The following is a 15,426-nucleotide window of genomic DNA, read 5'->3' as shown; positions in this document are numbered from 1 at the left end:
CAGAGCAGCTGTATGCAAGAATGTTTATCTTAGATTCCCTCCGGGCCTCTCCCACATCAGCATCAGCTGTTTAACATTCAGTTCCCTGAAGTCCTGCAATGTAAGAATCTGGACCTTTGCGGGAACTGCTTGGTGGTCCAGTGGTTAGGACTCTGCCATTCACTGCTGAGGACCCAGGTTCAATCCCTGGTTGGGGAACTAAGATCCTGCAAGCTGCAGGGCAGTCCACAAAGCAAAACGAGCATTTGGCCCTTTGAAGGAGAGCCCAGTTGTTTCTCTTGCACAAGATGCAGCTACCAGGTGGAGATGAAGGATCACTAGCCCTTTGCTCTACCACTCCACTGTGGGGACAGCTGACTTACCCATTCCTTTATGAGCTTGGAGCCCTTCCCCCTGGCCTCGGTTCAGGGCTGGCTATTGGGGGGCCCCCGGGAACCTCACCGCTCTTGCACTTTTTAAAATCGACTATGGCCCCCATCCCAAGTCATTCCTTCTAGGTATCCCACCCGAATGCCTGTAGCCGCCTGCTCCAGGGCCATCCGGGCTCACATTTGGGGAAAGTGGGTCATCCAGCACTGGCACTACAAACCCAATTGATTTATCCAGAGACTAACAGAGGGATACCGGGCGCGCGGACAGGGAGTCACTATCCGGGTACCACCGGCTCCACCTGCCTGTTCCACTCGCATGCAGGGACCTGAGCAGCAGGCCAGCCCCGGCCCCGCCCCTCGGCCCCGCTCCGGCGAGCGGAAGTGACGCACACCCTAAGCCGTTTCCGGCCAGCCCGAAACTAGGAAGAAACTTGGAGCCGCCGAGGTGTCCGGCAGCCCCTCTCCGCTGCTCCCGTGCCCCGTGGCCCGGGCCGCGCCGAGCTGTCGGGAGCCCAGGCCATGGCGCAGCCCGGGCCGTCCGCAGTGTGAGGCGCGGGGCCTCCCGCGGGCTCCCTGGACGGGCCGAGGGCGGGCAGGCGGGAGGCGTCGTTCCAGCGGCGATCCCGGCCGCTGCCGCCCGCCCAGGCTCCCGGCATCATGAACATAGACGTGGAGTTCCACATCCGGCACAACTACCCCTGGAGCAAGCTGCCGGCCAACGTGAGGCAGGTACGGAAGCTGCGGACCTGGTCCCGCCCCGCTGCCACCTGCTTGCGCGCCTCTGGGCTCACTCCCGGCCTTGCCCCCGCTAAGGGTCTGGATTTAACCGATCCCACACCCGCGGCTGGGGAGGGGGTGGCCCTGGGGCCAGAGGGGCAGGATGGGGCTGTTGCGAAATGGGATGGAAACCACAGGACTCGCCTGGCGCCTTCGCACGCGGTCTTCGTTTCACCAGCCACTAGGCTAGACACCTTCGAAACAAATTTGAAACACAGCTCCTGATCTTCAGAACTTGGGGATGGTGGCAAAGGGACGAGAAACAAATGACTGCGTTACAGGCTGATAGCTGCTCACACGAACCAGCATCATAGTGTAGGGGCGCGCACAGAGGAGGGACTCAGAAACTGGCAATGGAGCATCAGGAGAATGTGTAAGAGAGGCATTTAAAATGCGTTTTATAAGACAAATAAGAGATAGCTAGAAAAGAGGGGGATTAAAGATTTTCCAACGAGAAAGTCATTTTGAAAAGCTTAGATGAGCGAAAGCGTGCTTTCACAATCTGGAGGTGGGGCTTGGTTAGTGTTTGGGGGTGGGAGCTGTCAGGGCCGGATTTTGCAGAGCTTTCCTACTTTCTTTTGTTGGGCTTTAGCCTCCCGACGAGGTGGGTTTATTAGAGATGTTGCAACAAGAGAGTGACAAGGAGGTTTGGTCTTTTTTTTCCTTCAGAAGTAGTTCTCAAATGCTTGAGAGTCATTTTTACTCAGTTTTGCGGATATCTATTGAACACCTGCTGTGTACTATGCCTTGTTTGAGGTGCAGGTAATTTGCAGCAGTCAACACAAGGAAAGCCCTATCTTCATGGAGCTTACATTTGAGAAAAGAAAGACAGTAAACAAATGAGTAAATACATGATACGGGGAGTGGTGGTGAAGCTTATGAAGGGAGTGATGAGTGCTGTATAGAAAGCACTGTTTTTCTCTGGCCATTGGTTGACCTTTAAGTTCCCACTGCATTACTTGGTTGGGAGTGAAATTCTATTTTCCATTGGTTCTGAACACTGGCATATTTGGAGGTTTTGGGATGGTGGTGGTGATGGTATACAGATTGTTACTTTGCCGCAGCTCTCAGCTTGGGGTCTTAGTTCCAGGCAATGAATAATTTAAGGTTCTGGCAGTGTATCATGTGGCAGAGAAAATGCTTTCACTTCAAGATATCAAAAACACAAGTGGAAAGATAAATTTAAGGAACTCCGTATTCTTGGGTGGCAGTGGCCGCCCTTGTGACATTAATCTTGAACAGGAAGAAGAAAGCTCTAAAGCTGGAGGAATCAGCTTCTCTTGTTAAGCTTGAATGAGGGCCTTGATGGACACTGTCTTTAGAGTTTTGTGGCATATGGCAAGACAACTGGAAGAACCAGTAAGCCTTTGTTTCCATGTTTACTCTTCCTTTCACAAAAATAAATGTAGCTTGATAGACAAGAGATGGATGATTCCATTATGCCCAACAAATAATCGATCTTAATTAGTGTTGGCAAAGCCTTTCTAAACCTTAGTCACAACTATTAAAAATAATCTCCAGACAGTGTTATAATCTGTACAAACATGACATTAAATTAAAACTTCTTTTGGTAACATCAATTAAAAGAATTGATATTTTCGCTTAGGATAAGCTTCCACTTGTCGAAGGTGTCGCAAAACCCCTCTGTACAAGTTATTTCATGGACTTAGCCTTGCTCTGTTTTCCTAGGTCAGGCTCTACCTTGGTTTACTACATCAGCCTTCTCTCTGGTCTCTTGCCTTCAGAAAAAGACCCTCCTATCCATTCCTCATACTCTACTGGGGTGAGGTTTCTAAAATGCAAACCCAGCCCTTTTACCACTTGTTGCTGTAGATTACTTGTTGCTTCTTGAATCCAGATATTAACTCCTCCAGGAAGGTTTCCCCGACCTGAATCTAGAGTAGTTGACCCCCAGCACTGTATTTCTTGTGTATAGGGCTGTAGTTGTCTTCCAGTAAATATTTTTGGAGTGAAGGAATGATAGCATCAGTTTGAGATTTTTTTCCTGGAGCTAAAGTCAGTTTAAAAGTGGGGAATGATCCTTGTGTAAAAAGAATTTGGGTTTGTGTGTGTGTGTGTGTGTTAACAGATACTAAGTACTTTGATAAGAGTTTCCATTAAGTTTTGAGGCATTTAATTTGGAAGTGATTGATTTCTGAAAGCTGGGGGAAGGTGATTCAGATTTTTTTTTTAATTTTTAAAAATTATTTAATTTTAAAAAATGTAAATAAGATGAAAGGTTTTTTTATTTGTTGTGAGCTATACTTGACTTCCAAGAATATATTAAAAAGTTGTGGATCACACCATTGTTTGAGGATTTGGGGGGGATTTTTGAGGATTTGAGGATTACTGGTAAAACTATAGGTTTACCAGTATTCATTGTTCAAAACAATTCATAGTTGTTTTATCTGAAGGGAGATTTTATGGTGTGGTTCTGTGTGATCCAAGGAGGGTCAATTAAAAAAAAATACTATGTACTTCTTTGAGGGGGGTGCATATTGGGACAGGATTTGTGGAGCAAAAGCTTTAGAAAAAAATGCGTTTATGCTAATCTGATGCACAGTGGATGTTTTGCAGCCAGTTTCTGTGGCACTCCATCTGTTACAGTTCCTTTTATATGCAGCCCAGCTTCATTTGTCAGACCTGGTTGGAATTTCTGCAGGGTCAGCACTGTCTCAGAGTAAAATGACCTTTCTTTAGTTGCCTCCTATAGAGGCAACAGTGTTTTAAAATGTGAATGGTGGGAAATTTGGGGTAGGAGTGGAAGAGAAGGCAAAGAATCTTTGTGAACATAGCAGTTAATATTTTATATACCAGGGTAGTGAAGAATAGAATCAGCTTTTAATGTAGCTTTTAGTTATTTGTGCGAGCACACATGTATTGATTAGAACCAGTCATCACTTAATGACTATGGCAAAGACTTAGATGTTTAATAGCTCTGTTCTCTAATTAGCTTACAAATAACAGGGCCCTTATATTTTATGTAAGTGGTTTGATTTACACTTTTTATCCTGGAGTTAACCAGGAACAGAATTTTAAAGGAGGAAAATGGTTGTAAGTTAGGATAAATTAAGGGACTTATTTTGAAACAGAAGAGCAAATCCTCAAGTTTGAGAGTTGTTAAGATTTTAGCAGATTGTCTGCTGTGTGAGTGAGTGAGTGAGTGAGTGTGTGTGTGTGTGTGTGTGTGTGTGTGTTTTGTGTTCCTTGAGAAAGAGACTTTTATTTAGCAGTAGAGCTAGAGGAGATCCTTTAAAAGTTTTACAGAAAGCCTGGTATTTTGAATCCCCTAAATATCTTCAGTCCTGAGCTCGGCTTTGGGGCTGCATCAGAGACAGGAGAGCAGTTTCTCTGTGATAAACTTGAACTTCTAACTACCTGTAATGTTAAAGTGGATGAAAATAACGTAAGCACATACATTTCAGCATTTTAGTTTTCTCACATTATGCCCCTTTTTTCTTAAAATGGTACCCACCAATAGTTCCAGTTATGTACCAGTTAGATGTGTTTCACCTGCCTAATGAAGATGGTCTTAAATGAAAGTGTGTATGTGGACATTTATCTTGGCTCTCAAAAACCTACGAGTAAGAAGTATAGTCACTGAATCCTCTAATCTTTTCTGTCATTAATCTCTTCAGTTCAGTAGCTCAGTCGTGTCCGACTCTTTACGACCCCATGGATTGCACCACACCAGGCCTCCCTAAGCATCACCAATTCCCGGAGCTTGCTCAAACTCATGTCCATCAAGTTGGTGATTCCATCCAACTATCTCAGCCTCTGTCGTCCCCTTCTTCTCCTGCCTTCAATCTTTCCCAGCATCAGGGTCTTTTCCAGTGAGTCAGTTCTTTGTATCAGGTGACCAAAGTGTTGGAGTTTCAGCTTCAGCATCAGTTCTTCCAATGAATATTCCATTAATCTCTAAGATGTTTTTTATAGTATATTGGAACGATCATGGCTAATAATTAGAAGGGGAATAGCAGACACATATTAAATGTAGTTTATGGTCTCACATTGAATGTAATGTTAACTCTAATCAGACCAGCTTACACTTTGCTTTCATGAAAAACCAATTTTGAACTTAAAACACTAAGCTCACAGCTAGAAAGTATTTTGCTCATTAAAAAATATATTGGAAATTTAGACAACTCTATTTTCTAGAATTGTCTAAATGTTTTCTAATGAGACCATTAGATGAAGTTTTTAAGAAATAATCTTATTTAGAGGTACATTTGAAATATATATTCCTCAGAAATCTTAATTTTTAATAATCATAGCCTTCACCTGTAAGTAGTTGTCAGACAGGGATCTGTTCTTAGTGGCCATTCTTAAATTTTAAAAAATGTAGGTGCAAGAAACCATCCATCCCCATTCACACAAATTGGAAACCGGCAAGAAGGAAATTTTTTATTAGTAAAATTTAGTTTTTTGTTAACTTAAGTGCAGTTATGCTTTCTGACTGCTCTGTAGAGATATATATATATATATACACACACACACATACACATATATAAAAAATACTTTAGATAGTGTCAGTAAATCCTTTTAGAAAGGCAGATTGAAGATGAACACATTGGTTTTTTTGCTCTAATACCATTGCAGAAAAGCTTGTATGATATAATTTAAGAAAACCTTTACTCCGTTCTTGAACGTAGAGATTCCAGGATAAAATTAGGGGGCATGGTATTGAAATTTTAAGGACGGAGAGTACTGTTGGTTTAGTTATTTTAAATCTTATTTGAATTTTTATTTTAGAGTCTTGGAAATTCACAGAGAGAATATGAGAAGCAGGTTGTCTTGTACAGTATCCGCAATCAGTTACGATATAGAAACAACTTAGGTAAGTAGAGCCATTTTTACATTGAGATAGAATTGACTGTTACTGAGTTATTATTTTCATAAATCTATCTTTTCACCATATTTCATAGTACTGAAATCATTTCATGTACAGACTTTGTGGAATTCTATAATGACCCATTACACGTAACAATAATTTGCATTAGCAAGTAGATTTTTCCTTTTAAGTCCAATGAAAATTATTTTTTAGAGTCTTGTTTATAGATTTATTTTTCCTGCAGAATACTAATTTTGATTCAGATGACCTCTTTTTTACTTTATGTGAGAAAATATGCCAGAAAGAATTGCATTTCTTCTTGATTTTTGACTTTGAGTTTTTTGTTTTGTTTTGTTTTCTGTAAATTTTCCAAATAATGTAACTTTAATGAAGCCTCTTTCTATAATAATTGGAACAAATTTTAAACATAATTGGTTCCTTTTTTTTTAACTTCTCTTTTTTAATGTTTGCCTTTTTTAAAAAAAGTTTTACTTTACTTTACAATACTGTATTGGTTTTGCCATACATTAACATGAGTCCGCCACGTGTGTACACGTGTTCCCAATCCTGAACCCCCCTCCCACGTCCCTCCCCATAATGTTTGCCTTTAATTTGTCAGATTATTCTGTTGCCCTGCTGATCTTCCCTCCCATTTGTTGCTCTTATTTTAAACATAGTATTTCAGAGAGAGGTTTTCTATGTGAAGTGTGTATTCTGTGGAACTCAGAGGTCTTTTTACATTTAAAGCACAAAGACCAGCAGATAATTTTTTAAAATAAACTTGATTTCACAGAAAGCTGCCATTCAGATTGGCTATTTTGTAAAGTATCATAGTAAGGGATTGGACAGTTTATAGCTTATGTTTTGGGTGGGGGAGACAGTCCATGCTCGCTTCTTTGCTTTCTGATTTGTTAAGAATTCCTTTTGTACTTAGCTGTCCCGTTATGCACTTTACTTACATTCTGTGACGTCTGTTTCTTGTGCTCTAATTGTTTCTTTGTTCCAGCTTAGGTTGTTTTATTTGTTCTCGTTCAGTTTACATATTTTTAATTAATACGAGCTTGTAAAGAATTTAACATTGCATTTACTAGTAAGACATCAAATAAAACTGGAGAATTTCCCTTTGTCTCCCTCCCAGTTAAGCATGTCAAGAAAGATGAACGCAAGTACTATGAGGAACTGTTGAAGTACAGTCGAGACCATCTCATGCTGTACCCTTACCATTTATCAGACATCATGGTAAAAGGCCTAAGGATAACACCATTCTCATATTATACTGGGATCATGGAGGTGAGTTTGCAGGATGTATGAATCTAGGGGAGGGATGAGACTTCACGTCACGGACACTTTGTGGATGATGACCAGCTTTGTGGCACCCAGCCACAGTGGACATTGTTTCTGAACTGATAGTGTAAAAAGGACAGTCATTTACAAGGTAACTGTTGTGCTACAAGTAGTTGTGCTTAGTAGTGTTTTCACAGTGGGAAGGTATCTGTTCTTATTCTGTGTTCTTGAAGATGTTGTTGACCCCTTGTGCTGTTGTAGGTTAATCAGTCATTTATGTTAGCACTGTTTGTATAAAATTCATTGCTTTTAATGCATGGTTAAGGTTGAGAATGTGGCTGACAGAATTGAACATTAAGCTTTGAAGCTTAATGTATTTAGCTATTTGCTAACTGTAGAAAGAATCATTGATGATATAGACTCAACATTATATAATGCATGTGTCAGAAGACTAGAAATATATTACTGGTCGTGGCTGCTAATCTTTCTGTGATTATTAACTTTTAGATGTTAGCCTTTTTCCAAAGGCAGTGTTTAGGCTTGTGTTGAATAGCCTTAAGTACTAGTTCATATACTGCTTTTAAGGGAGCTTTATGTAAAGATGGGCAGTATTTATCTGGTATTCATTGATGATTTAATTCTGTTTGAGTGCTGCTCCTCTGGGCTCACTAGCCCCTTGAAGAGCAGAGGGCACATAGAACTGAAGAAGCTGGGCGCCTGCAGGATAAGGCTGCCTTCACAGGAGCTCCCCCTACTTGTCTTCTTAAGCCCCCTTTTCAAGGCACTGCTACCGCCCCGTGTCTCCTGTGTGTCCCTGTTTTGGAGGAAATACAAAGTAAAGGTTGAGGCCTGGCAGCTGAGTTTCTGTCAGTCCCTTTCCCTGGAACCAGTGCAGCATAAAGAAGGTGGCAGCTGAGCAGTGTGTAGAATAGTTGTTGCTGTCTCTCTGATTATTTTCCTGGTGTTGTCCACAGGTTTAGGGGAGATAACAGAGCGAGATTTTGTCCCAGTTTCCAGCTCTCAGTTGCATCCATATGCTTGCTGTTCTCTGGTTTCTATTCTTAAACCACTGGGTATAACTCCTGGGTTGAAAACGGGTCTTATCCCCACAGTAAACAGCTGGTTTATTACTGGAGAAACAGATGAGGGTTGGAAGAAGCCAGATACTGACTGTGTCTGAGTTGCTGGTTGTGACTTGGAGGAGCAAAGACTCCTTAGTCGTTAGGTCTTTGTTGGCAGCGCTGTGACCCACTGTCAGGCCTTCCCTTGGGATTCTCTCTTGCCCTGGGGTAGGAGTCTAGGATCAGGTTTGAAGTGTGGAGAGTCGCAATCCTGAGCTCGAAGGGAGGTATTCCTTGCATAGCCTCTGCAGGGCAGAGGTTGCAGGGCAACTGTCTAGGCTTCATAGCGCTGTGAGGAACCCAGAGCTGAGAGCCTGACCTTCAGTTCTTAGACAAGAGACCACGTGGTCTGTGCCACTGTGTGACCTGTGTGCACTGGGTTGCCAGACTCTGATCTCAGTGTTTTGTGTAAGGACATTTGCATTTATCATTTACTTTTTTTTTTCTTTTTAAAAGGACATCATGAACAGTGAGAAAAGTTATGATTCATTGCCCAATTTCACTGCTGCTGACTGTAAGTATTGCTCTGAGCCAGGTAATGGTTAGTGTCTGTGCGCATGTGTGCTCTTGTCTGTGTTGTAAGGTGTGCATTTTAGCGTGAAGGATGAGAACATAAGCAAGATTCTTGATAATTTTATCAGGTGGTTTAAGTCAAGTATGAGATTTAGTTTTAAATGTCTAAGAGAGGGATATTTTGGAGTGGAAGAATCAGACAAATGGGACTAGTCTTTTTCTAGAGAGTCAAGTTCCTTTTCATACTTGGGCTATGGTGTATACTAAATGAGGAAGAAAATTCACTCACAGTATTTTTGCAGCACAGTACATGGTTTTTACTAACAAAATTCGCTGCTTTTTAAAATTATACTTATTTTAATGAAGTGTGTCTATTTGAAATGTGACAGTTCTGTTGTGTTAAGAAGAAACTTTTGCTGAGAAGTACATTTTGACTTCCTGGAATTCGGAGGACTTCTGCTTTGAAATCTTTTCCTCATTTAGCATTGTCAAAAGTGTCAGCATGAATTTATCTCTCCCAATTGGTTCTTCTGTATTTCGTTTGAAGACTTCTTTTTAATTTGATCCTAATTGTCAGTAATAATCAAAAGAAAAACGGAAGTCAGAAGGTTTTTTCCTAGTAAACTTGTGTGTGTACTGACTTTTCAAGATGTATTAAATGATTTTAAAAGAAAGACTCTTTCTTTTAGGTCTAAGGCTTCTTGGCATAGGAAGAAACCAATACATTGATCTGATGAATCAGTGCAGATCATCAAAAGTAAGCTAGTTGTTTCTCTTTCTCCTTTCTTGTCCCTCTTATCACACAGTCTTGTTAAATTTTTAAGTAGTAGAAATAATGAATTGTGATTTTTTTTGGATCAAATAAAGTATGCTTAATATAGAAATAATACAACAACAACTCATCAGTGTCTCTAGGTTATAGCTTAAGTGCTTATTGAATTTAAAATCTTTAAGGCATAGGACACTTCCATTTATTTTTAAAAATCTGCTCCATTGATCTTCTAACCTAAGTCGTTCCACCCCCAGGGTTCAGTTTATGAGTGAAATTGATACACATTTTCACCTGGGTTTCTTTTGGATATCTGGATTTAGATTCAGATTTAATGATAGTGTTTTGAAGTAATTTATTTTGAAATAATTTAAGAATGACTTTCTCCATTCAGTATATCTAAAATATGTTAAATTTTAAAACGTGAGAATTTTAAAAGGTATTTAGCCTGTTAGAGAAGGAAATGGCAGCCCACTCCAGTGTTCTTGCCTGGAGAATCCCAGGGATGGGAGAGCCTAGTGGGCTGCCATCTATGGGGTCACACAGAGTCGGACACGACTGAAGTGACTTAGCAGCAGCAGCCTGTTAGAAATGATCTTGTTATAGTATGATTAATAAAAAAGAAAATAGTAATTTTAGATTGATTGCAAATTCTCAGATATTTGAACCATTGCAGAAATTTTTCAGAAGGAAAACGGCGCGTGATCTTTTACCAGTAAAGCCAGTGGAAATTGCCATAGAGGCCTGGTGGGTGGTGCAGGCTGCATATATCACGGAAGATGACATCAAGGTAGGTATCATTAAAACATTTTTATTTTTAAAAATTATATTTAACTATAGTTGCAGAAGTCTTTTTGAAACGTGACACTATTTAGTGTTCCTGAAGGAAATTAAACTTAAATTCAAAATTGTAAATGATCTCAGTAGGCGAGATTATCGGTACGTGTCGAAAATACTCTTTATTAATGAGGGAGACTTGTGTGGTTCTTGTACGGTCATCTGGGGATTTAATTAGATGGACGTTTCATGTACAGTTGACATGATGCTGCAACCACCAGCGGTAACATTGATAACACTTTTGAGTGCTTGGTGTGTGCTCAGGGTGCCAGGCACTGTTCCAGGTGCCTTTTATACTGTCTCATTTGACTCACATAACAACCCCAATGGTGTGGGGTTGTTTGTAGCCTATTTCTCATGTGAGGAAAATGAACACAGAGAAGTGAAGTAATGACTCCAGTCACAGTAAAGTCCAGGGTTTTAAATCGGACAGTTTGCTGTGCTCTTAAATCACTGTTGAAATGCTATACTCAAGTGTTAGGTGCTTGATAGAGCACTAAGGTCAAGATCAAGGGAAATGCTGTTCGCAGTGGTCAGACCACATTTGTTACAAGCTGTATACGTTTAAGAAGAGATGTTGATTTAGAGGAAGGAGGTGGAGCAGTAGATGAGGTGCCTAGAGACCAGTCATATCCCTGTGGTTGAAGGAATTAAGTGAGCATGTGGACTTCTTTTTAATTTGCATTTTATTTTACTTCCAAGGACAGAATAAATCCAGTGAGAGCAAGGCTTAGAAATTCTGCTTCAGTGCATTTACTTCCAATTAAGATATCAGATTGTTTCATAAGATAGTGGTCTTGTCACTGATGATAATCCTGTGGCATGTGAATTAGCTTTTGATTTGAGAGATTCAGAATCAGTATGTGGATCAGATTCCAGTTCAAAAAGGGTGAATGAATATTAGTATTTATTAGTGAACATGTCACTTATCAGCAAGTATTAGCACTTAAAATTACTTTGTTTTGTGAGTTCTGTTGGTAGCATACGTTGGCACCTTAGTTGATGGTTATGTGCATAGCCTTTTCTGTTTGAATTCTAGAGTAAAGAATGAATATAACAGGTAGTTCATATAATTAATGACATATAATCATTGGTTTAAACGTCAATAGATTTGAGGAGACTTATCAATTAGTTAATTTGGACAGAACTTAATTGAAAATATTTTGCTTTTCCTAGATATGCACTTTGCCTGAGAAATGCGCTATTGATAAGATCATTGATGCAGGCCCTCAACTCTCTGGATCACTAGATTACAATGTAGTCCATAGTAAGTGGTTAGTAGAAATGGTCTTCTGTCAACATAAAAACTTATTTTAAGCCATCAACAATTAGCAGCAATTATTTATCAATTAGATAAGAATAGTAATGTTTCCTAAGGCGTGGTATTGTTTGAAATGTGGCCTTTGTCCATTGTTTTCCAGTGTGGCTGTAATTAGTCACACAGATTAGAAATTTATGTGAATGAATCATAAGAAACATTTTGCAGTTCTGAGCATTTGAGGGAAACCAAGATTTTGAAAGCTTTGATAATAATTTTTTCCTTCTGTCTTGTCTTTTTCACATACCATTAAGTTGTAAGAATCTTTATGGAAAATCAAGAATAAAGTTTTTATTTTATTTTTTTAACTACTAATGTTTACTGTTTCATCTAAAACGAGATACTTTTGCTTCTATAGGTTTATATAACAAAGGATTTGTTTATCTGGATGTACCAATCTCTGATGACAGTTGCATAGCAGGTGAGTATGTGGTAATATTTCTCAATGTTTTTTGAATGACTGCTAGGTGCTGGGCACTGTATCACCCTAATAAGTTAGACACATATCATCCTGGGATCTTTGTGTTAGAATTTTTCAAAGAAAACCATTTCTTCCTCATTACGTTACAGCACACTGTGGTGATTTTACTTTTTATTTTTATCTTATGGTGTAAACACTGTATTAAAATAGAAATCCAAGGTAAATTTCTTAAAATCCTAAATCAAATCTGTCTTTATAAATTTGTCACCTTTTAAACCTTGTTCACTGCGTAAGTTTCTACATGTATTCAGTAATATCATAGAGTTGTATGTTGTTCGTTTTTACCAGACATATCTGTGTCTTATTTTCTCATGTAATGACTGTCTTTTTTGGCTTATCTCTTCCTCCCTTCTTCACTCCCTCCCCAAGTTAAATCAATATTAAGACCCTTGTATATTTCAGTTTGGGGCTTCCCAAGTGGCTCAGTGGTAAAAAATCCTCCTGCCAGTGCGAGAGACACAGGTTTGATTGGAGAAGGAAATGGTAACCTGCTCCAGTATTCTTGCCTGGGAAATCCCATGGACAGAGGAGCCTGGTTGTCTACAGTCTGTGGGGTTGCAAAAGAGACACCACTTGGCAACTAAACAAACGAACAAGAACAGCAGTGTTTCAGTTTACTAAACCATTACTCTGTTGCTGATTATTTAGATCATTTCCTTATTTATTTGTTTTGGTAATGTGGTTAACATCTTTGAACACAGTAGAGCTTTTTTTCTATAGGTTAGATTTCTTACCAATTTGTAGAAGCACTTGTTACATTAAGGTTATGTGTTGTAAATGTGTTTTCCATCATATCTTTTAGCTATTCTTGTTTGTGATATCATCTGCATTCTAAGATATTTGTATAATCAAATATATAAAGAGTCAAAAAATTTCAGGAACCTTACTGTTAACCACTGAGTGATGGGGTTTATTACAGAAACACTCCCTCACATCAAGTGGTCATGCGCCAGTATGTCCTGACCTTTATGTTTTGTTTGTATTTACATGTGTTTATGCCCAGGCCTTCCTTGTCCTTTATTTTTTTAAAAAATAATTTTCTTTGCTATTTTCAGGTATTTTTCTTTATTTTTATTAATGTCTTTTTGAGTAGGCAATAATTAGGATTATAAAATCCTAAACTTACAAAAGAGTATAAAAACACCTGCTTCTGATGCCTGCCCTGAGTTACTCAGTTTCTCTTGGCCACTACTACTAAGTTGCCTATATACTCTCCCAAAAACATACTATGCACAAAAATATATATATCCTTTTTTGTGTGATTTTATTCTTAACATAGATGGTATATCCAATGCATGCTTTGCTTTTTTAACTTAATATATTTTGAAGACTATTCTATATCTCTTTATGTAGAGATAAAGAATTTCTCATTCTTTTTGCCCAAATGTAAATTGCGTATTTCTAACCTCTTAGTGCCTTGATTTCTTCATCTCTAAGATAGGGTATAGTTTTTAACAACTCTTGATATTAAGAGGATTAAGTGAATTTGTATATATAAAGCAGCTAGAAGTATAGTCTGGCATTTAGTAAGCATTCAGTAAGTTTTGGCACTTCTTATTCACCTAGTTGATAGTGTAGGAAAAGAGTTAATTATATTGAAAAAATGGTGAAATATTGCTGAAATATTTCTAAAAGGAAACTTTTGATCCTTAGCAGTTCTTGGGTGATTAGAAATATGGGTAGCACCAAACCAGAAAATGCCATGAGACAGAGCTGTGACTTGGGTAGCCTACTCTGATGTGTACATTGTGGTTCTTCACAGTGTCTTCATTTTGCTCACTTGAGTTTTGTCTTGCAGCTCTCTCTTGGGAATACTTATAGGTTTTGGGTGCAGTGAGGTAGTGTTAGGGTCAGAGGACACAGGAACACCAAATCCTCCTGTGATCTAGGCACACATCTTCCCGAATGCTTTCAAGGAAAGTGTGCCCACAGGGGAGACTGGCAAAGGCAAGCACGGTGCCTCCTCATTATGGTTGGGAAGAGTAGCCTAGTAAATTGGAGGAGGGCGTCTGGACCAAAGAGATGGAGAGAAGTGAGTACACACTGCCAGGTGGAGAGTAGTGACTGGGCAGCCTCTTGTGCTGACAAAGGTTTTGACCCTCTTCCCCATTAAGGAGGATACAGAATAGAAAGCCCCCAAAGAGCAGATTACATCAATGATAAACGTGGCAGTCACACATAGGAGTTTCTCCTTTTGTCAGGATGGAACAGGGATGATGGGAGGAGGACAACGAGCTGATACTTTCTGTCCCCCTAGTTTTGTATAGCGTGGCAGCTCACAGCCCTTGTTTCTCTGCTTCAGACCAGGCATCCTGCTGCCTAAGACCGATCAAAAGCATACCCTTGGCAGGCTTCCCCATTCTGAAGCAACCACAGTCCCCCTTGCCTTTCTACTGAGTCCCCGCCTGTATGCACTTCTCTGCCTGAGTAATGCTGAGCGGTCCCTGGGGGTGAAATTACTTTTATGGATTTATGCTGTGCCATCAGAGTCTACTAAGTGTAGATAGCATTTGTATATGACCTTTACTTTGGGAGTTTTAGAAAAACTTGCAGTGGAGTTGATACAATGAGTCAAAAGCTGAATTCATTTCCTAAGTTGGAGGTCTCTTTTTGAATAGATATTTGAATTGAACTTTCTTCTTTTATAAAATTAAATCGCTGAGAAACATCTATTTTGTTCATTTTAGTTCCTCCTCTTGAAGGTTTTGTAATGAATCGAGTGCAAGGTGATTATTTTGAAACTCTGCTCTATAAGATATTTGTGTCAATAGATGAGCATACTAATGTTGCAGAGGTAAGTGTGACAGCATCTTATGAAAGAGTTTAGCCTCAAGATTATAAAATAAGTTCGTGTAAAGTGGAGAAAATTATTTAATGATATAACTAAAATATTTTAAAAATCCATACATGGTTAGATCTTAGACTATTAATATACTTAAGTTACTATTCTTAAGTTACTTCCTGCATATGTATATAGTTATAATTTGGTTGAATAACTTTATATGACTTTATAGTAAAAGCATTGTAAACGATCTAGAATTTTTTCATTTTAAATGAGAAAATTAAAGCTAAGTAATTCTAATTAAAATTCTAATTAAAGTAGCTCAAGTAATTATAATTCATG

At 39.3% G+C, this 15,426-nt stretch overlaps 1 protein-coding gene across 1 annotated transcript in view; it reads left to right on the top strand.

Annotated features, from left to right (window-relative positions):
• Positions 1-1,028: 1,028 nt before the first annotated feature.
• FAM91A1 (family with sequence similarity 91 member A1) overlaps positions 1,029-15,426 on the top strand; it is a 38,140-nt gene continuing 23,742 nt past the window's right edge. The window contains exons 1-9 of the mRNA XM_052651767.1: positions 1,029-1,100; positions 5,901-5,985; positions 7,118-7,269; positions 8,841-8,898; positions 9,587-9,654; positions 10,343-10,456; positions 11,680-11,770; positions 12,180-12,242; positions 14,990-15,096. Of these exons, the coding sequence (XP_052507727.1) occupies positions 1,029-1,100; positions 5,901-5,985; positions 7,118-7,269; positions 8,841-8,898; positions 9,587-9,654; positions 10,343-10,456; positions 11,680-11,770; positions 12,180-12,242; positions 14,990-15,096 (810 nt within the window). The remainder of the gene's footprint in view (positions 1,101-5,900; positions 5,986-7,117; positions 7,270-8,840; positions 8,899-9,586; positions 9,655-10,342; positions 10,457-11,679; positions 11,771-12,179; positions 12,243-14,989; positions 15,097-15,426) is intronic.

This window comes from Budorcas taxicolor, chromosome 14, assembly GCF_023091745.1.
Source record: "Budorcas taxicolor isolate Tak-1 chromosome 14, Takin1.1, whole genome shotgun sequence".
Lineage (NCBI taxonomy): Eukaryota > Metazoa > Chordata > Mammalia > Artiodactyla > Bovidae > Budorcas > Budorcas taxicolor.
Note: the sequence above shows the minus strand (reverse complement) of the source record. Positions and strands in the feature narration are given on the sequence as shown.